Raw genomic sequence first — 25,249 nt, forward strand, 5'->3', positions numbered from 1 at the left:
ACAATATGTCTGTTAAAAAAGTCAATTTTTTTTTGAAATTTTCCATTGAAAGCATATTGTTGCGGTTTTTTTTGGCTGAAACCGCAGCAATATGGTTATCTTATGTTTTTCCTTTTCTTTTTACATGATATATTGTTGTGTATGGGTAAAACTGCAGCAATATCACCGCAGTATTAAGCAATTATTCTACTAGTGAAGTAGAAATATTGCTTTTGCAAAACTTCTTGCTCAAATTATTCGATTAAGAACTCAATTCCCAAATCACGCAATAAAGAAATTGAGGCTTGATAATGTTGGGGAATTTACATCCCAAACGTTTAAGGACTATTGCATGTCAATTGGAATTATGGTAGAACACCCTGTTCCACATGTTCACGCACAAAACGGTCTAGCGGAAGCATTAATTAAGAGGTTGCAATTAATTGGAAGACCATTATTAATGAAGTCAAAGTTGCCTTCATATATTTAGGGTCATGCTATATTACATGCAGCATCACTAATTCGGTTGAGACCCACTGCCTATCATAAATTCTCCACATTACAGTTTGTCTCTGGAAGAGAACCAAATGTCTCACACTTGAAAATCTTTGGATGTGTTGTATATGTCCCCATTGCTCCACCACAACGCACAAAAATGGGTCCACAAAAAAGGCTGGGAATATATGTTGGTTTTGAATCATCATCCATTATAAAGTATCTTGAACCAATGATAGGTGATCTATTCACAGCTAGATTTTGCTGACTGCCATTTTAATGAGGCAATATTCCCACCCTTAAGGGGAGCAAAGATGGACCCAAAGAATAAACAAATTGGGATCACATGAAATGCAACACAATTATCATTTCTAGATCCACGAACTAATTCTTATGAACAATAAGTGAAGAAATAAAATCATCCATTTACAAAGTGTTGCAAACCAATTGCCTGATGCATTTACGAATATTAAAAAGGTGACAAAATCACACGTAGCAACTGAAAATGCCCCTACACGTATTGAATTTCCAACTATGAATAAGGCATTGGAAAATGAACCGATGGCATGTAGGCGAGGAAGACCGTCTAGCTCTAAAGATTCAAAGCCAAGAAAAATGAAAAAAACGAGAGGAAGTAGTAGATGAAATAAAGATGGCTCTCCCAACTGAAAATAATAATATATAAGCTGAAAATAAAGATAAAGATGCCTCAAAAGATGAAGAACATGAAATCATAGACAACAATGAAACATCGATTAATTACATTTCCACAAAGAAATGTGGAATCGAAAATATTATTATGAATGACATCTTTGCTTACTCCATAGCGGTTGATATAATATATGATGAAGATGATATGGAACCAAAGACAAACGAATGTCAACGTAGACAAGATTGACCAAAATGGAAAGAAGCAATTCAAGAAGAACTAAAATCACTTGAAAAACGTGATGTATTTGGACAAATAACCCGCACTCCTAAAGGTGTGAAGCCAGTTGGATATAAATGGGTATTTGTAAGAAAACGAAATGAGAAAAATGAGATTGCCAGATACAAGGCAAGACTTGTCGCCCAAGGATTTTCTCAAATGCCAGGAATCGATTATGATGAGACATATTCTCCAGTAGTTAATGCGACAACTCTGAGATTTCTGGTGAGTTTTACAGTGTCGTTGGATGCAGATATTTATATGAAAGTTCCTGATGGGTTAAATTACCAGAAAATCATATATCGAGAGAAATGTTCTCCATAAAATTAAAAAGGTCACTATATGGGTTAAAACAGTCTGGTAGAATATAATATAATTGTCTTAGTGAATATCTTCTAAAGGAAGGATTCAAAATAATCCAATCATCCTTGTGTATTCATCAAACGATCTCAATCAGGTTTTGCTATATCGCAGTTTATGTTGATGATTGAACATCACTGGTCTGGAACCCTAGAGAACTTCAAATAACTGCAATACTTAATGAAAGATTTGAGATGAAGATTTAGGGAAGACAAAATTTTATCTTGGGCTGCAAATTGAGCATTTGAAGAATGGAATTTTCGTTCATCAGTCTAACTATAAAGAACGAATCCTCAAACGTTTTTACATGGATAAAGCCCATCCACCAATGATAGCTCGATCTCTAAACATTAAAGATGACCCACTCCGACTGCGAGAAGAGAACGAGGAAATTCTTGGTCCTGAAGTGCCATACTTAAGTGTGATTGGTGCTTTAATGTACTTAACTAACATCACACAACTGGATATTGCTTTTCCAGTAAACTTGTTAGCTAGATACAGTAATTCACCAACAAAGAGGCATTGGAATGGAGTTAAACACATATTTCGTTATCTCCGGGGAACACACGATCTCGGGTTGTATTATCAATCAAAGCCAAACGCATCACTTATTGGATATGCAGATGGTGGGTACTTATCAGATCCACAAAAGGCAAAATCACATATTGGTTACCTGTTTATGGAGGTACTGTCATATCATGGAAATCAATAAAACAAACCTTGACAGCTACATCCTCGAATCATGCAGAATTAATAGCTCTTTATGAAGCAGGACGAGAATCCGTGTGGCTCATGTCAATGATTACTCACATTCAAGAAGAATGCGGGATGAGAACAATTGCGGATAATCCAATTGTGATATGCGAAGACAACACTGCGTGCATCACACAAGTAATTGAAGGGTTTAGAGACAAGACCACACATTTATCACCAAAACTTTTCTATACCCATGACCTCCATAAGGACGGAAAAATTGATGTTCAACAAATTCAATCATCTCAAAATCTTGCAGACCTATTCACCAAATCACTCCCAGCAAAGAGATTTCAAGAATTGATGTACAAAGTAGGAATGCGTCACCCTCGTGACATGTGTTAAATTTAGGACGAGTATTATACACACTGCACTCTTTTACTCCTTCGTTCAAAAGTTTATCTCACTGGATTTTTCTTGACAAGGTTTTTAACGAGGCAGTTAGTTCTAATGTCTATGGATGATTATTCAAGGGGGAGTGTTGAGAACAGAATGTAGATAAGTAAATTAAATAAACAACCTTTACTATGCAATTGTACCATACACCGTACTATATGCGTAACTTTGTATGCGACCTTGGTGTATAAATCACCGCACTTGTATCAGTAAGATGGGAAGTTAATCTACTTACATTTTGCATCTACTTCTCTTACTCTTTCTCCCTTAATCTCTAACAATAGCAAGTATGAAAGTTTTGTTTTTGACTTTAGCATAGATAATCATGGATAAACAAGAAAAATTACATCTTAGTACCCTCTTTCTCGCCTGGCATAAGTATGAAAGTTCAAATGAAACAACAAAAAATTACACAGGGGTAGTAAAGATTTGGAGTCGTGAAGAAAAGTATTAGCCTTGTCATAAGAAGAGACTGCAAATTCAAAAGGGTGAGTCAAATGGAGAAGTGCTATAATGATTGAGTGGTAAAAGTAAACAAAAGAAAATTCTTCAATAGGAACTAGGAAGGAACATACGGTATTTCTCTATAAGACTTTGAGTACGCTTTGGGTACTTCCCACCACCAATCCCAATATTTGGTCTAACACCACCACTACCGCTCGACATGATTACCAAAACTTCAAAACCTCAAAATATCAGAGTCCCGGTAAATTAAAACTTTCTTTCATGTCTTCATTCATTTAGGCTGCATTGACACATTAATGCAGAGTAATTAGAACACTTCTACTCTTCTAGCCTTCTAGGAGTAGTAGATAATAAATTATTAGATTGAAATGGACAAGGCTACTAGTGGATGACTTTGTTAACATCAGCTTTCTTTTTGGCGGCATTGTTACCATTTTAGTTGTTTTGAATCTACGCCTTTTACATTCTTATCAGTGTACTACCTCCGTAATTTTTTTATTGCACTATTTGATTTTGTGGCACTATTTATTAGCTAATTTTGTTAAGCTATTTCACACTATTATATAAGAAAAAACACAGTCAAGTAGGGGCTTGTTAGATTCGTCTCAATGCGAGAATTTCAAATATCAAATTTTTATGATTTTTACTTACACCTAATAAAAGATATTTACGTTCAACGAATCATCTCGAAAAGTGTGAAAAAGTAAATGGTGCAACTAAAAAAAATAGAGGTAGTATAACTTTGACTAATAAATTGACTTTTACTATTAAAATGTATGAGCAAACATTATAGATCCTCACCTATTATCGTCTCATCTCATATGCTGACATCACTTTAATTTGCATCTAACATGACATTCATATGCTAACGTCAGCCTATGAGATGGGTGGACACGTGAAGGCCTATAGTGTTTACTCACACATTTTAGCAATAGAATCAGGTTGTCACGAGTTAGGAGTTACCTATCTTATATGCTACAAGACATTACTTCGTCTTTGACATGACATTTTTATTCCGATTCAACATATGAGATGAGCAACACCTGACAACCTACAATGTTTGCTCGCTTTAACAATAGTTGTAGTCTTGTAGATATTTCATACATCCTCTCTTTCTTTACTCATACAAGAGCTTGTTTGATAAAGATAAAAAAATGAAAAAGCAATTTGTTACATTGTTCCTCAATTTACCATGCTTTATTTTCCACAAAACTTAATAAGCATTAACTTTGTAGAATAAAAAATCCAGCAGCTTTTAAACTACTCTAGTGAAATAATCAGTTTCAAATATAGTTTGCATGATTGTTGGTCAAACACTTTTTGTGCTCAATTTTGAATATGTTGTTTTAAATAATAATATAATCTTAAACCGCAACCACCTAATTTTATTCTCAAATTATAAAAATCTATTTATACTTGATTTAATAAATAAAAAATTTCATATTACATACAATAAACTACTCCCTCCGTTTTTTTAGTCTACTCACTTTCCTTTTTAGGTCGTTTCTTTTTAGGGTGTGTTCTCTTCAACTTAAAAAATTAAGTTTTAGGTCCGTTCAGATAAGTTCAGATAAGTTGCAATCAGGTCCAATCAGGGCAATAAGTTCCAATAAGGTCTAATAAGGTCCAATAAGTTCCAATAAGGTGCAATAAGTTTCAATCAGGTCTAATAAGATCCAATAAGTTCTAATCAGGTGCAATAAGTTCCAATCAGGTCTAATCAGGTCCAATAAGGTTCAAATAGTCAATGTTCAATAAACATTTGGATTATTGTTCATTATTTTATTATTCATATCACTATTAGCTGATTATGTTATTATTAGAATTTTAATTAAAGTTTCACAATGATTATGTAGTATTATACTTGTATTGTTGTCTACTATTTTATTAAATATTTGTATTATTGTCTATTATTTTATTATTCATATTAGTATTAGCTGATTATGTTATTATAAGAAGTTTTTATTAAAGTACCACAATGTATAGTATTATACTTGTATTATTGTCTATTATTTGATTATTCATATTATTATTAGCTGATTATATTATTATTAAAAAATATTATAATTATGGTCAAATAAGGTTAACAATAATAATCATTATAATTAGTTAATTACAATATTTTGCAATTCGTCTTTAAATAACTAGAGATAACACGTTTTCATTGCTAATAACAATGAAAGATATAAATGTTATCAATTGATTGCTTCATTATCGTCACCGGAGTATCTTTCTTCATCGGCTACATCATCCTCTTCAATCAATACGTTTTCTTCACCAACATCCAACTATATTTCATCTGCAATTTTTGCCTGAGTAATCTCCATATTATTTGATCTTGTCTTGTCAGTCAAATTCAAATCAATTCTTGGTTCCATGGTTTCAACTACTTCGAAACTGGAATTCCTAAATCATGTAAACGAATAAAATTATGTAGCGTGCATGTTGCCACGACGATAGACAACTCGAAAATATGCTAGATACATCAAGTTAAGCATCAAATAAGAACCACTCATGTAAAATTCGCACATCATAGATTTCCCCCAAATCAATATATTCAAGAACCCTAATTTAACAAAACTCCAAATTCTGAAAAATCAACAAAATACGAAATTAAATCGTAGGATTATAACTTACTTCCTTAGGGAAGGTAATAGAGTAATATTACTTGCTTAGGGAAGGTAATAGAGTAACCTACACGCTTTCACTTTATATATTTTAGGTAACTTGTCCTGTCTAACCTTTTTCTCTTTTTCTACCCAAATATGTCCCCTCTTCTAATATTAACTCCATATTACCCACCAACTAAGCCATTTAATTACCTTAGAGGCTTAGGATTCCTTTTAATTACCCACCACTTTCACACTAGCCCCTTCTATCTCTTCCATTCCATTCATTTTTACCCAAAAGTAAACGTCTCTCACTCTCTCTGTTTCACTCTTCATCCCACTTTCTCATCTTAATTACTTTCTCTCTCTTTTTCTGTTTCTGTTGGTTATAGCTATTGTGTTTCTGTTGAATTTTCGTATGAAATGAGAATTTAGGGTTTTATATTCAAGCAGAATTCTAGAATATTCTCAGCGTTGAATTGTGGATTTAAGCCTTAATTTTGCGTTTTTTTCAAATTATGGAGCGATCTTTCATATTTAAGCGAAAATGGAGAGGCAAGTGTTCTAGATCTAAGTTATCTACTCCTAGTTCATCTGAAATGTCAAAGGATTCTAGGTTTTCTAAATCTTTTGCACCTGATACGGAGGATCTGTATGATTCCGGTCCATATTTTGCTCCTGATTCAGAGGATCCTTATGATCTTGTTATAGCTCTGATCTCAGTGATGGCATCGTTCCTATTAAGGAACTTGAACATTCAAGTCAAAATCATCACAAAAGAAAGCTAGTTGACGAGGATGAAGTGCGAGAGGAAAAGAATTTTTCATCCATGTCTGCTGAAGAGTTTATTTCTCAACTCTTAAAAATCAGAATTCCTCGTCTCAAAGGCCGTCATATGAGCTAAATTTTATGTTCTTTTTTTTAATATTATTTCAGTTGCCTTGCATAGTTGCATGTGGTGTTGTGTGTGGATTATGTGCTGATTTATTGCTAAAAAGGACATTATTATTTGGCTTGTTTGTGGCGTTGTATATGGATTATGTGCTGAATTTTTTTTCAGTTAGCTTGCATTTTGTGTGTGAAATTTGATGTATATAAAGTTGTTAACAAGTGGATGCTTCAAAAGGACATCAGTTGGCTTGCATGTGTTGTGAGTACATAAACTAAGTATTGTTAATAGTGAGCAACTCAATGAAGAGCTTGCTAGGCGTCAGGGGAAGCTTTTATCATGTTCAACATGTTCTATCGAATAGGGGCCCTTAGCTTAATTGTGAGGTCCCCAAAATAGAGAAAGTCCAAGTAGTAAAAAGAAAAGGTTTATTGACTTTCCAGTTCCCACAATAGTCATGCGTATTTCTAATCTTCTACAAGTCTTAATTCTCAAAACCATTCACCCTCTCATTTTTTTTTAGAAACGCATTCATCTTATATTGGTTACTCTTAATTCAAGCCTCTAATTATCACTTCAGCATAATTTTTCAATCCATATTTCCAATTAACCTCAAATGAAACATCGAAAAATATGGTTTAAACTGGAAAACTCTTTTATTACCTATTTATTTGCAATCCATTTCCACTTACATTTATCTTTTAATCATAAAAAAATGTTCCTCAAATAATCTACTTAATCGGACTACTATTTTCATAATTTGAATATATGAAGTGAAGACTCATGAATGAATGAGCTATTATATTATTGAATTCTTCAAATATGACTTCGCATAGGGACTCTATATAGTTCGAGATGGGCCTGCTAAGCGTGAGATATTATGATGTAATGCTGCTTGTGTATTTATTGATTAACAAAATCATTACTTCAATCCCTTAAAAAAACTAGAAATATTGTTGCGAAAGGTGCTAAGAGCTAAAGGAGTTAGCTCGGGTATATGTAATTTTATGAGTTATAGGTCTGGTGAATGTGGCAATAACCAGAAATGAGCTTTATGTGGTTTATAACACCATCTAAAAAAAGATTGGAAGTTCTTTGCTCATCTTCTCCCACGTGATATGAAAAAATGAATTAATTTGTTATTTGGTGTGAATGTAATTATATAATGCGGTCTCTATTAGAGTCAGAAGGGTTGAAATGACTAAAGATTGTTCATCTCTAATGTGGATGCATCACTACTCTGGACTAAATATGATAGCTTAATAATGCAATGATCAACTTTAAAGAAAGGAGTTTACGAAATAGTGTTGAATCAATTACCAGACTGAAATTGGTTGGTGGACTTAATGTGCCCTGTTCCTCCCAAAGTGAACCCAGTTAATTAAAAAGATACGGAGAGAGTATTGCACCTCTATTGAATGGATGTGTGCCGTGAATCCTACTGTTGTATCTATATCTAGAGCCACCATCAGTTTTGTTAATTGAAATTGTATGATGAAGGCACTTGATTATATACATGTAAGGGACTTGTGGTTTTGGATGTGTTTCCTCGATGATGAAAGCATGCCCCATAGGAAATGAAATTACTATTCTATTGTATGTGTATCTTGAGCCACCATCAATGTTGTAGCTTTATGATAGCCTAAATTTGATTGATACTACAATGTGACACCTTTGGCACACAGTAGCTTAAACCTGTTTGACGAGGCACTTGATTATATATACATGGAAGGGTTCATTGTCAATTTCAATGCTGAAACTAGTTATGCATGAGAGGAAAAAACTTTCATACTAATAATACTTCACTTTAAATTTAACTTACAAAAGAAAAGGCTACTTCTCCCTTGGTTTCTACATATCTCTTCACAAAAAAAGAGATAAATTTTCCCTTGGTTTCTACATATCACTTCACAAAAGAAGAGATAACTTTTCCCCTTTGTTTTTACATATTACTCCACAAAATAGGGGATTGCTTTACATAAACTTACATAATGTTCTTGAACTTTGATGTAATCTTGACAAAAAATGATTATCCACTCCATGTGCAACTATATTATGCATGCTTTGCTTCATCTTGCTTTACTCCATTGCTTGTGCTTCTTCAGTTGCTTCTTGTAACCATTGTCGTGCCTCATTAATTAATTGTTGAGATACATGAGCTTGTAGTGGAAGTTGACCCAAACTTTCCAACCTCGCTTTGTTTACATGGGGCTGCACATAGTTGTTGCCTCCTCTCATTTTTATTATCTCTATCATGTTGTATTGCAAACTATGCCACACATTAGCTAGTGTTTTTGGCTGAAACTCATCATAAGACTTCTTAACTGCTTGTACAAGTTTGAGGACTGTGTTTGGTCTTTTCTTGTGCTGTAGAGTTTCAAGTGCTCTAAAATAACCAACGTCTTATAGGTTTAACTCAGGGTTTTTTGGTAGTTGTTGAACTAAATGAAATTCAAACCCATTTTTGTCTGCTTGCTACTATCCACTATGGATCTCTTAAGTTCACATGTGGCTTTGCGTTATCCTGTTGAATATAGATAACTTTGCTTCTGTGAGCAGGCCACTTGGCCATAATTGCTGGTAGTACATAGTTGATAAGTTTGTCTCATATTCTATCTCTTGTAATTGAAGTAACCGCTTTAGTTTCAAGAGTTTCTTTTGGCCTGTTGTTTGATGATTTTTGAGCAGGAACTTCTTCCACAAAAGGAAATATACCAACCTTGCCATCCCATGTATTTTGACCTAACATGTTGTATGAAGGCCTGCCCACAACACCTACAAACATTATCTTAATAACATGTCTTGTAAATTGGCATACTTTGTATGGATTTGCTTCTTTTGGATGTAGATATAATTTCTGAGTTTTTTTATGCATGTAAAACCACTTTTCATCAACATGTCCCTAAACTTGGGTTGCCCTCCCGGTGTTGGTGGATGCTCAATGAAATAGAGTATCCAGATTAGCCTTGCTATTTGATTTTGTGGGGTTAAAAGTGGAAGCATTGCATTGTTATGAGGCCTTATACTGCCCCTTTTAACTAGCCTACAAACAGTAGCTGCAGATACTCCTAACTTGTTTGCCAAGTCCCTCAGAATGCTTCTATGTCTCAATGGAATTGATTTTAACATCTCCTCTATTAACTGGAATTGCTTTCTTCCAACTTTACTTGCCATGTTCTTCTTTACATTTACTTGCCCCCGCTCAGAATTTTGCTTCTTGGCTATGTTCGAGATGACACTTGCAATGTCTTAACATACATGAAAGTTAGATGCAATTTTTGATATTTTCCCGTAAGGAAGTTCATTGTCCATGGCTTGTGATAGCAACAACTCACCCATTTGTTGCCTTTGATCATCGCTCAACCAATGTCGAGGATGATGTTGAGGCAAGTTAATGATATCACCATCCATGATTTCTCCCATGATAGAACAACTGAGGCCTCCCCAACTCCCTTCTAAAAAAACAAAGGTTGAGTGAGATAAAGGACCTTAAATGGCTCAAGACGCTGTTGTTGACTTGATGGTGTTGCTGTTGACTTGGCTACAAGAATTTCTCACATTGAATGCTCTCTCTCTCTCTCTCTCTCTCTCTCTCTCTCTCTCTCTCTTCTATTACTGGTGGAGTAAATGTGTTAACTCCCTTACATACATTGTATTTATGTTTGTATTGGCAGGTGAAATTTTGAAAGTGTAAATTTGCCTCCAAAATGTTAGTGTGAAAGTATGTAAAGTCAACTTTGGAAGGAAAACTAAAAATAAAAAGTTAATGGGTCCCTTTTTTCGTTGAATTACAGTTTTCCCATCCCCTTAATTTTTTTCTTAATAAAGTTGCCCACATGGATTGTTAATTTCTCTCTCTTACTTTTTGGTTTTCTCTTTCCTGCTTTTTGCACTTCTCTATCCCCCTTTTTCCCCGCTATCAGCAAACATAACCCTTTATCTTGGTTCTCCCTTAAAGCACACTGAGTAAACTAAATTGAAACGGAGGGAGTAGTTTATCGCTCGAGCTAATAACTAGTCTTAAATTTGGGAATTGCACTATATTTGTATAGGGCCAAAAGGGACTTGTATCCCAAAACCAATTTACAATGAAATTTGTAGCTAGCTCATTTAATTTGTTAAGATGGTAACTCACACGCAAGTAAGGACTAGTCGTCGCACATCAAATAAATAGAGGAAGGATGACTAGCTTATAATCTTAGTGGCCAGACTATAGTAGTCTTATTATTATGAATTGGTATTAGGATAGAACCATGCTGAACTTGTATGTAGTCAGACTCTTAAGTTTGCAAACTGGTAAAGATTTGAAAAATATCATATTACATAGGAATACATAGTTTTTTCACATCTCAAAAGTCTCATACATCCAAATATGAGTAAAGAAAATAGTTTAAAGCGAGAGATTAAGATACTGGTAAGATGAAACTTAAGAGTACGACTACGGGAAGGGATTGAGGATTTTATTTTAACTAGAAGAGTTTCTTATATCTGTTGTATATTAGATATATATTTATATTAAATAAAAAATATATATTCTATGAGTGGGGTCTGAGTATTTGAGAAGTAGACCCATATCCTATCCTTACCCAATAGTATCAAGACCACATATACTACACTTACCCATAAAATTCAGAAAATTGAAACCCATACCCTTCAATTAGGATAGGGTCTGGGCGGGTTTGGGCGGGTCTGGATAGTTGTATGTGGTCATCAGACAATTCTTTAGCATGGGCATGGGCTTCCTCGAACTTACATGGTGGTTGTTTTCTCTCTTTTTCCCTAATACTTCATCAGTTTCATAATAATTGTAACATACTGTAATAACACATTTTTAAGAAATTCATGTGAAAAGAGGAGAGGTAGAGACAAATAAAAGTTGGGGGTCGGGCCATGTGATATGAAAGAGACAGAGCTAAGATATTACCAAACAAAGAAACATTATTTACAATTAATATGAAAGTTTCAAATAAGAAAAACATTGGAATTTTAAAAAAATGGAGAAAGTGTAATACAATTCGCATGTGCATGTGCATGTGCACAACAAGAATTCAACATTAACTAGTAATATCTTTAATGTACAATCAATAACTAAAGATTATAGAAACCAATACTTTGAAAATATACAATAATATGAACTTAACAAGATCAAATGTGAATATGTATTTCCTTCATATATATATCAACTACATACAATGGTCAATATGAAGTATAATGTGAATAGATAAAATATACGAAAGTTTGTCAATTAAACAAAAGGGGGGTCCATCAACATTTTTCTCTTTCAACATTTTTATAAAGATATGTAAAAAATTTACTTTTCAATTGTGTCAATAATATATTTTATTAAAATATCAACTTTTATTATAATGTTACTACTTACTAATAAATAGTTAAAGATATTTTATGGCCAAAGTTATACATTAACAAATATGAAAACTAAAGTGTTACAATAACTTCACAAAACCGATGAAATATTAATTTCCCATTATTTCACGAAACTACTTTCTATTCACTGACATCTTACCACTAAGGTAAACATTGAAGTCTTGGGATACTTACAATCTCAATCATAGAAGTATGTTGGAAGTCCTCGTTCAGTTCCTCCCTGATTCTATTTGTCTTCTTTTTGATGTCATGAAAATGAGTTAAGATTTCGAGTGTCCTGAGAATATTAACTAGAAGCTTTCAAAACATAAACATTCAGCTCATGTAGTCATATTTTATAGTCGTCACTAGTCTTTGCTTCTTCGATCGGTACAAGTCAAGAAGCTCCTTTATATATCAGCCAAATATTGCGTCTTGTATTGGCGACATGGACTGACTGATTGTTTTTATCTCAACCTAAGAAATTAATGCATGCTATGTTATAAATAATACTTCCTCTTTTCTGAAATCACTAAACATTAGATAGAGTTAAAAGGATTTAGAAAAGGAAAGCGAGAAATAATTCACTAGTGGAAAAAACCTCATCTGTCACTTAATAACAGATGCGGTTTTTATAAAACCGTATCAAAAAATCAATTAAAAAATGGGAAGGCAAGCTGGAAGGAAAATCTAATGCGGTCTTCTTGTGGACCGCATCAGATTAATAAAACTGATGTATGTGGTTTTTTAAGAATCTGATGCGATTTCTAGGACCGCATCAGATTTTCTAAAAAAAACTTGTGGCCCGTTTCCCTTACAACCCCAGCCCACATAACCCCATTTCACTCAACCCTAATCCCCCTCTCTTTCTCATTCACCCCACCGCCAACGCCAACGCCAAGCCACATCCTCCACGAAACCCTAACCACACACCACCAACGCCAACGCCAATGCCACCAACACGACCAATTACGAAGGGATTCGTCTTCAACGACGCCCAGATCTAGAAGCCGTCGAAACGCCGACCACCACCCACACACGCAATAAGTGGTTTTTTTCGTTTTTTAGTTGATTTTGTTAATTTTTGTGGTGATTATTATCATGTAATTTCATATTATTCTAGAGCTAGGTTTAATTTCGTTTGATTCTCGTTTTTCGTTTCTTATTTTTCTGTTAATTAGTTTATGCTCTGTAATTTTAGGCTTGGTTAATTACTTTATTTTTTCATTTATGTAATTTATATAATTTATGTTTTGTAATTTTAGTATGCTATTTTTTAGTTTAAATTCGTTTGTATAAATTTGTTGGAGTTATGAATTGCGTTTGTTGGATTTGTTTTGTTTTGCTGCTGTTTTGTTTGTTGGATTTTCGTTGCTGTAATTTCAATATGTTTCGTTGCTGTGTTTGTTTCACTGTGCTGCGTTGCGTTGCTGCAACTTGTTTTTTTTTTTCAAAAAACATATATTTTGATGCGCTCATTCTTGAAAACCGCATCAGATTCTTACTATACTGATGCGGTTTTTAACTGCATCAGTTTTTTTGTTAGCTGCTGCGGGCCCATCTGATGCGGACCAAAACCGCATCAGATAGGCTTTTTTCCACTAGGGATTAAAAAAAGCCACCCATATAATGAAAAGAGAGGTATAGAAAAGTAATTACCAAATAAAGTAATGTTCAATATTTCATTTATTTTAAAATAATATAAAATGATAAATGTTTCATAGTTTATAATGAAGGAGATAATATATATAAAAATGCTAAATTCTTCTAAAAAATAAATCATGGCTCAATAATTAAGGATTTCTATGTGTTTACCTATATCTATATATGATAAGAGTATAAAACCAAAAATATATATACTCGATGCCAACAATCTAAATAAAAATGAACCAAGCTTGCTTGGTGGAGGTGGTGGGAAACTCACCTTTGCTTGTGACTTGAAGGTCAACTTGAAGGTCACAAGTTCGGACCCACTACCTACTTATGCTTGGGAGTAGGGAATCCATTATATCTCCCTACTCTCAATCATTGACCTATGTAGCTAGACTGATTGACCTGTGCGAGATGTTGGTCCAATAGGATCTTATTTCTTATCGATCAGCGGGTCTCCAATGAGGCCCAAAAAGAAAATCTAAATAAAAATGACAACTCCCAAGTCTTAATATAAACATGAACTTAAATAATGCTCATATCGAATATCAAAATATTTTGACACATAATCATCAGTGATAGCACCAAGGTGATATAAAAGATCTCTCAACCAATAACCACCAGACAGAAGTTTTAAGAAAGAGTTATAATTAGTATCCGTAAATATGTCTAAGTGTAACTCCTTCAGTCCTTTTCCATTAGGAAGCCCTTAGGTATTGTTCCTAGTGACTTGTTCCTCAAGCTTACTTGCATTTTCTTAGCCTCTCTAGGTGCTTACCCTATTATGTATATAAAAGTACACTAAGAATCACGGTCTAATATATACTAATTAGTAATTACTCCCCCGTTCCAAAATATAGTTTCCATTTCTATTTTGGATGTCCCAAAATATAGTTCCCATTTTCATATTTAGTTCCACATTTTTTCGTAATTTGTCTAGAAAAACCGTGTCTCATCATTTATTTGCTTCTTGAATTTTGTTTTTTCCTTTGTTTATTCAAACAAAATGCTACAATTAATGATCTCTCACCAATTATACTCTATTCTCTCTCCTAAAATCATCTTTTCACATACAACATTTATTTAAATAAATAAAAAATCATTAATATTCCTCTTAGATTTTACTTGCATAAATTACCGTGAAAAAAGGGAAATGGGAACTATATTTTGGGACGGATGAAGTACTAACTAATTTAGTTGGTAAATGTTAATATATACTAGATGGTGATCGTTAACTAATTTAGTTGGTAAATGTATGTTAGTTTACTATATGAAATTATACTGAATTTGTAAATAGTAATTCTCAAATTAAATGTTATATTATCTTTATCTTCATCACTCTATCTTTAATTTGAATGACTGTAAATGACTACTTTATTATGTTTGGATTAACTTATGCTACCCCGAAAAGAAACAATACTTTCTTAGTTTGGGTTAACTATACAAGATTTGATGCAATAACCAAAAAAAAAAAAAAAAAAACAAAAGCTATGAAGATTTGCAACCCCACTTCATCCTCATTACAATTGAGTTATAAAATGTCTAAAAGCAAGTGATTAAGAAATGTATTTTCTAAACCCCCAAGCCCATTTTTGTATAAAGCCATAGTCCAATCAAAATTGAACATAGTAATAAATTAATATTATAACGACTTTAGAATGATAAAATTATACTTCCGGTAGGTGGGTAATTAATCGAGAATAAATAGATACTTCTATGTACAATTCGTTCAACTTCTCCTATAAATTTATTTTAGCTTTTTAGGTGTTCTGTCAATCCTTGTAAATACTAAATTGTTTTACGGTTTACGAGTTTTAGGTATTACGCTAATTCTTATAAACTACTAAAGAATCGTCTGGTTTACGAAGGTTTTCTAGTTTCTACCCATTTTCAACGAATTTTGCCCATTACTAAGTTGGATTGTATAGACTTATACGAAATTCTAAAATGATATGACACTTTTACTTTTTAAACCTCAAAATATTCTATCATCATACACAAATTGATACATCTAATAGGTGCATCCAACCTCCAAAGGAACAAAAATAATGTCGAAATCTCTCATGAAAGAAAAAGAGTTGCTCATTTCATAGTTTGAATGATATTGACCTTTGAAAACCTTTTTCCGAGTTTCACTATTATGTTTATCACAATTGCAATAATATAAGTACTAGAAATAAAATAAAAGATCAAGAAATGATAATCCTCTATTTCAAAATATTTGATACACTTTTCCTAACTTGTTTGCCAACACATAACTTTAATTATTAATATATCTGATTCCCTACATGTAAAAATTGTAAAAATTTGATATTCTAAAAGTATATATGGAGATGAATCTAACAAGATTGCACATTACTATTTTTCGTTATGTAAAAATCAAAAAACATGGTCAAAGAAGAGTATGAATAATGCAAAAGTCAAACGGTGTCATCTATTTTAAAACAGAAAAAGTATATAACAAAACATTACTTTGAATACTCAACGCAATCCAACATGATAACAAGCACTAGGTTGACAATGAACAAGAGATAAATGACTCATTTCCCTTGTGGACAGGGTTTGATCCTTATAGGAAACATGGGTCGCGTTAGGGTATTGGCGAGCTGTTAAGAGTTGGGCTAATAACCATGAGATAGGATAGCACAGCCACCCGACAAAAAGAAAATACTTCCTCCATTTCATATTATTCGCTACATTTCTCAATTCACGGACTCCTAGACAATTTTTGGAGAAGAGAGAGGTAAAGAGTAAAAAGATAAGAGACCCATATAAGGGTCAGTTCTCTTCGGCATAAAACAGCTGAACTGAACTGAACTTATTAGAGCTGAACTGAACTGAACTGAACTTATTGGAGCTGAACTGAACTGAACTGAATTGAATTGAACTGAATTGAATTGATTTGAATTAAATTAAATTGAATTAAACTGAATGTAATAAATTTCACACCAAAATTCGCAACAATAACAAAAATCGTCTGAACAAAAGAAGAACCTGGAACGAGCTTCTGCAATTCGAGCACGAGGAAGAAGAAGAGGAGAGAGAAAATACGAAATTTCAGATTATTTTTTTTCACAGAAATCTACCCTACAAGTTTTCTCTGAAATTAAGTAGAAGTTTGTCTACTTTTTCTTTTTTCTCTCTAAAACCCTAGCCTCCCCTACTTCTTCTTCATCAGTTAGGGGCTGCCATGGATGATTTCATCCATGGTAAGCCCCCTTTTTCCTTTTATTTTCAGTTTTTAGTTTATTTTCTTGTTTTGTTGAATAAATCAGTATCTCTTTATGAGATTTCTTCAAACCCTGTTATGGGGTTTTTAGTCTTTGTTGTGGAGATCTCCTTCTCCTCTATGGAAGTTGTGAGTGTGGTTGTTTTGTTTTTAGGTATGAGAAATTGTTCTTGTTGGTTGAAGTTCAAAACTCAACATGAAGGTATTGGAATCTCGGATGCGGTTAACATGGCTCGATCAAGAAGGCTCTTCCCAAACTATGTCAGAATGATAGACTTCCTCATCAATAACTGTTTGATTCAGCAAATACAAGGGGGCTGCGCTGTATTGCTCGATCTGGTTCATTATAGTTTCTTCGAAGACGAATTTGATTTAACCTTGTTTAATTGTATCTTGTTTTTCTTTAATATCTATTGTAGATGCCGTTTGGCCTTCAATTAATAAAATTTCTCTTTCAAAAAAAAAAAAAAAAAAAAAAAAAACTGAATGTAATAAATATATAAATAATATTTTAAACAATAGTAATATGAATATTAAATAATAATTATAATGATAAGTAATAATAATGAATAATAATAATAATAATATTTTGGATATTTTTAAATGATATATATAAATAAATAATATTAATAATCATTAATTAATAATAATAATAATAATTAATGATAATAATGATAATTAATAATAATTATTTTATATTATTTGTATTAATATATTAATACTTGATGATGATATATAATAACAATAATATTTAAGAAGTAAATTAATATTACTATTTTAATAATTAGATTTAATAATATAAAAATATGTAGTAATAAATATAATGATCGGGTTGGATCGCGAAAATTACATCATAAACCGTCTTGACGCGATTTGATTGGTTTATGGGCTAAAAAAAGTGGGTTTATTTGTGCTTTGACCTAAACCATGTTCTTCCTAATAATAATAGTAATAATAATGAGTAAAGCTATATTAAACAAAATAATATATAGAAACAACAACAACAACAACAACAACAACAATAATAATAATAATAATACTTAATAGTAATGATATATATTTAAATAATAATAATAATAATAATCATAATAATCATAATAATAATAAGAGTAATTAGTAAAATAAATTATACCAACATAATAATAGTATTTAACAAAATTGTTATAAAAGAATGGAGCTGAACTGAACTGAACTGATCTGAACTGATTGAAGCTGAACTGAACTGAACTGAACTTATTGGAGCTGAACTGAACTGAACTGAAAATAAGTTGGGGAGAACAGTCCCTAAGAGCAGAGAGATAGAGAGAGTTTATTTCCCAAAAAGAAAGTGTAGCAAGTAATGTGAAACTTCCCATAAAAAAAAATGTAGCGAGTATTATAGAACGGATGAAGTAGCTTGAATACAAAACACTACTACACTAGCTATATTAAACCGAGATTGTTTACAGATTACTAGTGAAGCAGTGCATGCGCAGCTGAGACTGCCTGAGATCAATTTATGCACCTTTCTACAAGTGCAAGTATATGATCATCTGAACCCAAAAAAACTTGCTACTTTTTGAGTCCTAACTTTTTTATTCAAGTTTGGTAACCTATAGTATAATAATAGTAACTAGTTAAGTTTAATAAGATGATAATTATAGAGATTTTGACTTGTATTCCTCCCTTGGTGGACGGGTTGGTCCAAGCGTAGCCACTCATACAAAACAAATATATCATCAAAATCTACCATAAAATTTTAACCCAAAGTCTACTCCCAAGTCATCCTTAGCAAAATAGTATGTCCCATCTATGATTCTCTCTTCTTTCCATTTCTGTCCTTTCTCTTTCAAATCTTTTACCATTAACTGGCCCCCCCAATTCTAACTTTCTTATATAGCCATCTCTAAAATTTAGTCAGAACCAACCTATGAAGTTTCCCTTAGTTTACTTATTTGTCAATGGAAGCTCCTAGGAAACTAAGGTTTCACTGATGTAACATACACCAACCTATATATATATATATACATGCTATCTACTGCTGTTTTAATGGCAATGGCAAGATCAAACACATCGTGCTTCGTTCCGTCGTCGTCGTTGTTCCATTCACACCAAAACAACACCCAAATGACTACTACCACTACTACTACCACTTTCAGTTCTCTTGAGTCTTCAGGAAGTGATCAGTATTTTGAGGCCGGTGCAGATTTCGAGGTCTCAGATTTTTTAACCTTTGAAGATTGGGGTGGGTTTGAGCAGCAGTCTATGGGATATGGAGAGATTCAGAATATTGGGTATCAAGGAAATACTGATCAGTTTTGTACAGATGTTGGAGGAACTAGTCACATACAAAATGAGGAAGAGAATTATAACAGTAAGCAAGTTCAGAATTCAGATATATATATATATACTCATATATAACTCATTTGTTTATTGTTTGATCAAACTTTAGTATATGAAATGACATGCACAACATTAATCATCTATATATGTGATTGTTATTTGTTAGCAGAAAGCATCAGAAATGGCAGAGATAAGAAAGATGTCAAGGAAAGGGTTGCATTTCGAATGAAATCAGAGATTGATGTTGTAGATGATGGTTACAAATGGAGAAAATATGGCAAGAAGATGGTCAAAAACAGCCCAAATCCAAGGTAAATAGATAAAAATAGAGTTAAATATGGGTCATCAAACAAAAATAGATTGAACTAAGAAAATGTACTCGAAATAATAAAGAATAAACTATGAATTATTTTCTTTTGGGTGTTTGCACCCGGTTCACCCTTCGGGCTACATCCGGATCGAGCCCAAGTTCAGGGTGGTTAGGTTCCATTCTTCTCCCAAGGGTGTTTCGGGGATTCAAACACGAGTCCGTCCTATCAAAGCCACTTCCATCACCACTGGGCCAACACTTGGTATAAACTATGAATTATTATACTAATAAATATAAACTTTGTGAAGTGGAAGTTGGAATTTCACGCATCTAAAGCACTGAAAAAACATAAGACTGTTACTTTTACATGTCAATTTTTCCCTATTTCTGTTCACATAGTGCAGTCTGGTCTATTTTTGATGGATGATCCATATAATTTAGATTATTTTTGTTGGTTTTTCCTATAAACAGCACATTACCAAGTTTGAAACTACTCCATGAACTGATTTTTCTTCCAAAATTAATGTGCAGGAATTATTACAGGTGTGCTGTAGACGGTTGTCCAGTAAAGAAGAGAGTAGAAAGAGACAGGGATGACATGAAATACGTAATAACGACATATGAAGGATATCATAACCATGAAACCCCAAGATAACTTCTATCAGGGTGGTTGTAAAGATTCAAAGCTCGGACGTACGTCTTCGAGTACTAGTATAGCCATCATATATGAAAAACTCAAGATTGCTTTCGATACCTAAATGTGAGATAGAGTTGTCGTGGATTCCACACAAGTGCATTTACAAAAATGCGCCCTCTAAACTCATTGAACAACAATTTAGCTAGCTAAAATCTAGCCAGATATATAGTCAGTAGCAAGGAATTTCAGTTTAATTTCCTCCTTCACAGGATGGTATTGGTGGGTTGGTAGCAGACGATTTACAAATGGGACCAGCTTAAGTTTTTATCTTCATTTTTTTCACAAATCATGTGTTTCACTTTTGTCTGGTGACCCAAGAGTTGTACAATATTGCAGTTAAAGATCACAGCAATAAAACGTAGTCTGTCTATCTTATTTTAACAGTAATAGACTATATTTTGCTTCAGTTCCTTGTTTTGGCAACATGAATATATACACGATTATGGATTCATAGTGATATGGTTGTACATGCATAAAAAGGACACAATTAATAGCAGATTATATTATTGTACCATAAATTAGAATCTTCAGCTGAATCTAGCAGTCAAACATTTTTTCTAGTCCTTTCATTTGAATGAAGTACTAGAAAAATATGCAGATTTCAATGAAGCAAAAACAAGTCCTCATAATTATACCTGTTTTGACAAAACAGGTGCATGTTTTCAGGAATTTGTACTCAACTTCCTTTTTTTTTCACAAACTTTTATATGAGGCGGGTCATACCTTCAACTAATGGTGTGGCCACCCCCCTTCCTCTAACTAACCCCTCCCCTTCTCTCACTCATCCCCCCTCCTTTCTCTTTTTTTTTTTTTAACTCTTTCTTTTTTCTTTTTCTTTTCTTTAATGCGTCTCTCATTTTTTCTATATTTTGCCACATTTTCTCTCTCCTCTCATTTTTCCTATTTTTTTCCTATTTTCTCTCTCCTCTTATTTCCTCTAGAATGTTACCATTAATTCCCCTCCCCTTCTCTCACGCACGCCCCCTCCCTTTTCTCTCATTTTTTTTAAAACTCTTTTTTTTCTTTTTTTTTCTCTTTGATGTGTCTCTCATTTTTCCTATTTTTTTGCCTTATTTTCTCTCTCCTCTTATTTCCCCTATTTTTTTCCTATTTTCTCTCTCCTCTTATTTCCTCTAGAATTTTATCATTAACACATTGATAAATAAAGACGTGACCAGCTATTAATAAGTCCAAGCTAGGCCTTATAATGATGCTCGTGTCCCTTTTAAAAAAAAGCCCAAGCGTGAATCCGTTTTTGGATAACCCTACCTGAATGTACGTGTAATCCTTATTATTTGTAACCTTATTTTATGATACGAGAAACCCATTACTTCATAATAAGTAACTATTATTATTTGTACCCTTATTTTATCATATGAGTAACCCATTTATTCTACAAGTAACCCTTATATATTTTTCAAATGACCCATTATATTATAAAAGTAACCTCATTAGTTAACAAAAGTAACCCTAATTACATGTTTGAGTAACCTTACTTATTTGTTCGAGTAACCTCATATGTTCGCAAAAAGAACTCTAATTATTATACAATAGCTTGAAATGTTTATAGAAAGTAATCATAAGAAAGGTACAAGTAACCCATTAATTAGTTCATAAAAATTATCCCCATTATATATTTAAAGTAATCTCATTTATTCATAAAAAGTAAAACACGTTGCTTTTAAATGCTAAAGTGTTATTTTTAGTGAATTAGAGATTACTTTATCGAATGCTAAGGGGTTATTTTACTGACACTAGTGATTACTTTTTATAATGCTAAGGGGTTACTTTAACTGAAAGTATAGGTTAATTTTTGTAACTATAAGGGGGTTACTTTTTTTTATAAATAAGGGTTACTTTTACTATAAATACGGGTTACTTTTACTAAAAGTATATGTTACTTTTGCTATAACTAGGGGTTACTTTTACTATAATTAGGAGTTACTTTTACTGAAAGTATAGGTTACTTTTTGTAACTGTAAGGGGGTTACTTTTGCTATAATTTTGGGTTACTTTTACTATAATTAGGGTTATTTTTTATAATGTTAAGGAGTTACTTCTACTAAAAGTAGGTGCTACTTTTGTAATTATAAGGGGTTACTTTTATTGAAATTAGGGGTTACTTTTTAATTATAAGGGGTTACTTCTACAGTAAATAGAGGTTACTTTTTGTAATTATAAGGGGTTACTTCTACAGTAAATAGAGGTTACTTTTTGTAATTATAAGGGGTTGCTTTTGTAATTATAAAGGGTTACTTCTACAGTGAATACTTGAATAGGGGTTACTTTTATTATAATTAGGGGTTATTTTTTATAATGTTAAGGAGTTACTTCTACTAAAAATAGGTGCTACTTTTGTAATTATAAGGGGTTATTTTTATTGAAATTAGGGATTACTTTTTAATTATAAGGAGTACTTCTACAGTAAATAGAGGTTACTTTTTGTAATTATAAGGGGTTACTTTTGTATTTATAAAGAGTTACTTATAAAAAAAAACTCAAATCTCCCCTCTCTCTCTTCCTCCACCACAATCTCCTCTCTCTTCATCAAATCTCCTCTCTCTTCATCAAAAGAAAAAGAGCGTGAATCCTTGATGAATGAAAAATGTGGCCACAATTTAGAGTGTTACACCTAACCCTCACACTCTCAAACACATCTTTCTCTCTCATCGTACACCTTCAACCATTTCTGCATATTTTCACACTTTATTCTCTCTCCTATAAAACCCCCAATCTTCTACATTACAATTATACATTACCCACTTTCACAAACACCTGAAAGAAGAAGAGAGACAAAGCAAGGAGTTGTAAAAATGGCGGGTGAAAATGAAGTGAGCAAGAAACAGATTATCATCCTTTTCTCTCTCCTCAGCTCAATCAGTTCAATCTCTTGAAACAATTACAAAATCAATTTCAGAACAAAGACAATCAATTCCAGATCATACATCCCCTTCAATTTTACATCCACAATTGTCGCCTCTTTTCTTCCGACACCACCAAACCTCCTCCACAACCTAACAACATATTCTGGCAAAATGTGAGAGTTCATATTGGAACTCCAGATTATATACTTTTTTGGATTTTCAAAATCATCAACTCCTGAGTCAAACTTGTTCGAACTCGGTTATGTTTGAGCTGAGTTAGGTTGAACTAACTCGGATCATCCGAGTACGACTCGACAAAGTAGCAAATGTCGAACTCCATCTTCATCTGGAATCGCCTTCTCCAAACTTCAATCAATCCAAAAAAAAAAAATTCTAATGAGAAAGTAATGAAAATTACAAGGAATTGTGTTAATTATGGAGTAATTTAGTTACCAGGTGAATGATCAGGAGAGAGAAAAATGGCGGCATTAATGTTATCTCGAATGTCGTTGAAGCTAAAACCACGAGATAAAATGTGATGAATTCTTTCTTTTGAACCGCCAAACCAAGCGAATTTCATAGAATTAGGAGAAGCGTGAGTTTGCAATGATAAAAAAAATCGAAGATCTGAGGAAGGAGGAAGGACCGAGGAGGGAGGTGGGAGGAAGGAGGATCGAAGAAGAATTGGGGTGGGAGGAGAGAGAATTGGAGTGGAAGGAGGATATGAGTGTATGACCTGTGTGTGTAAACCAAGTGGGCGGGAAAGGAGGTGGCCACACGGTTTGGGTTCCGTGTGGCGTGTTGCACAAAAAACGCTTTGTTTTTTTTTAGCGTCACACTAAATAACCAGGCCTGATCAAGAAAAACCGACTTGCGGGCCTGGCTCGAACATGCTCGGGTTTGTCGGAACTTTTGGACCCGTCCGACCCACTTTTATTTTTTAAGGATGGGTTCTGGGTAAGAGTGAAAGTTCGGTGTACAATTTGGACTTAAGTCTAATCCAATCCAATCCGAATAAAATTTGGATTTTAATTTTAATTCCAGTCCAAATCCAAACCAATTTGAATTTGAGTCCAAAGCAATCTAATTTGAATTGGACATCAAATAATTTAGGCACAAGAATCAAAATAAAGTATTTGATAATAGAGCTAATTCATACAATCCCATAAGAATTTGCAATAACAACTAATAATTCATACAAACCCATAAATTTTATTGAGAAAGTACTTAAGCCCAATTCCAGATATACAAATATATAATACGGGGCTTATTTGCTATTAAGTTGTTCTGGATTTTGGATCCAATCATCCTCAATTCAAACCAATTCGAAAATCTAATTTTTCAAAAAAAAATTTAATTTGAATCCAAATGAAACACAATTTGAGTCCAATCCGAAATACTATTTCGGTTTGAATTGGATTGGATTTCGATTTTTATCTGAATAACTTTCAACCCTAGTTTTGGGCAACTCAAAAAGAATTTCATGTTTAAAATTTGGTTCAGCTCGAGTTTAGCCTGAAAAGTCCTCTATATCTGGTCCAAAATAGCAGGTTTTGGGAACAAAAAATCGACCCGAATTTTGGTCCTACCCGAGACGTGGGCTAAATCTTTTTACGCGATCTGACTCAGCCCGCCATTTGATCACCTTTATAATTGACTAACTATTGGCAACTAACAAAGTGACACGGTCTTAATGTTCTCATACCTGATCATGCAACACATCTATACAAATATATTAGGGTTTTTCTACATAGTACCCTTGTGTTTTACGAAATTCTATGTTGTACCCGACGTTTTTAAAATTTCCACGTTGTACCCCTAAGATTTCTTAACGTTACCCACAATACCCTTATACACGATATCAAACAATAGATTTTGGGATTTTCTTACCTTGTGGGGATAGAGTAGGATGTTTTAGCCTTGTTAGTTGACCGAGGTT

At 33.1% G+C, this 25,249-nt stretch overlaps 1 protein-coding gene across 2 annotated transcripts; it reads left to right on the top strand.

Moving 5' to 3' along the window:
- Nucleotides 1-18,952: 18,952 nt before the first annotated feature.
- Nucleotides 18,953-20,852, top strand: LOC104886592 (probable WRKY transcription factor 50). Of its 2 annotated transcripts, none has more exons than XM_010671052.4 (3): nucleotides 18,953-19,470; nucleotides 19,606-19,750; nucleotides 20,281-20,852. In XM_010671052.4, exons 1-3 carry the CDS (start codon nucleotides 19,125-19,127, stop codon nucleotides 20,402-20,404), a joined length of 615 nt encoding a protein of 204 aa, XP_010669354.1. In that variant the 5' UTR covers nucleotides 18,953-19,124; the 3' UTR covers nucleotides 20,405-20,852. The 2 variants fall into 2 exon arrangements, with proteins under 2 accessions (XP_010669354.1, XP_010669355.1); XM_010671053.4 differs by having other exon boundaries at nucleotides 18,983-19,470; nucleotides 19,609-19,750.
- The last annotated feature ends 4,397 nt before the right edge of the window (nucleotides 20,853-25,249 follow it).

The sequence above is a fragment of the Beta vulgaris genome, chromosome 2 (genome assembly GCF_026745355.1).
Source record: "Beta vulgaris subsp. vulgaris cultivar EL10 chromosome 2, EL10.2, whole genome shotgun sequence".
Taxonomy (NCBI): domain Eukaryota; kingdom Viridiplantae; phylum Streptophyta; class Magnoliopsida; order Caryophyllales; family Amaranthaceae; genus Beta; species Beta vulgaris.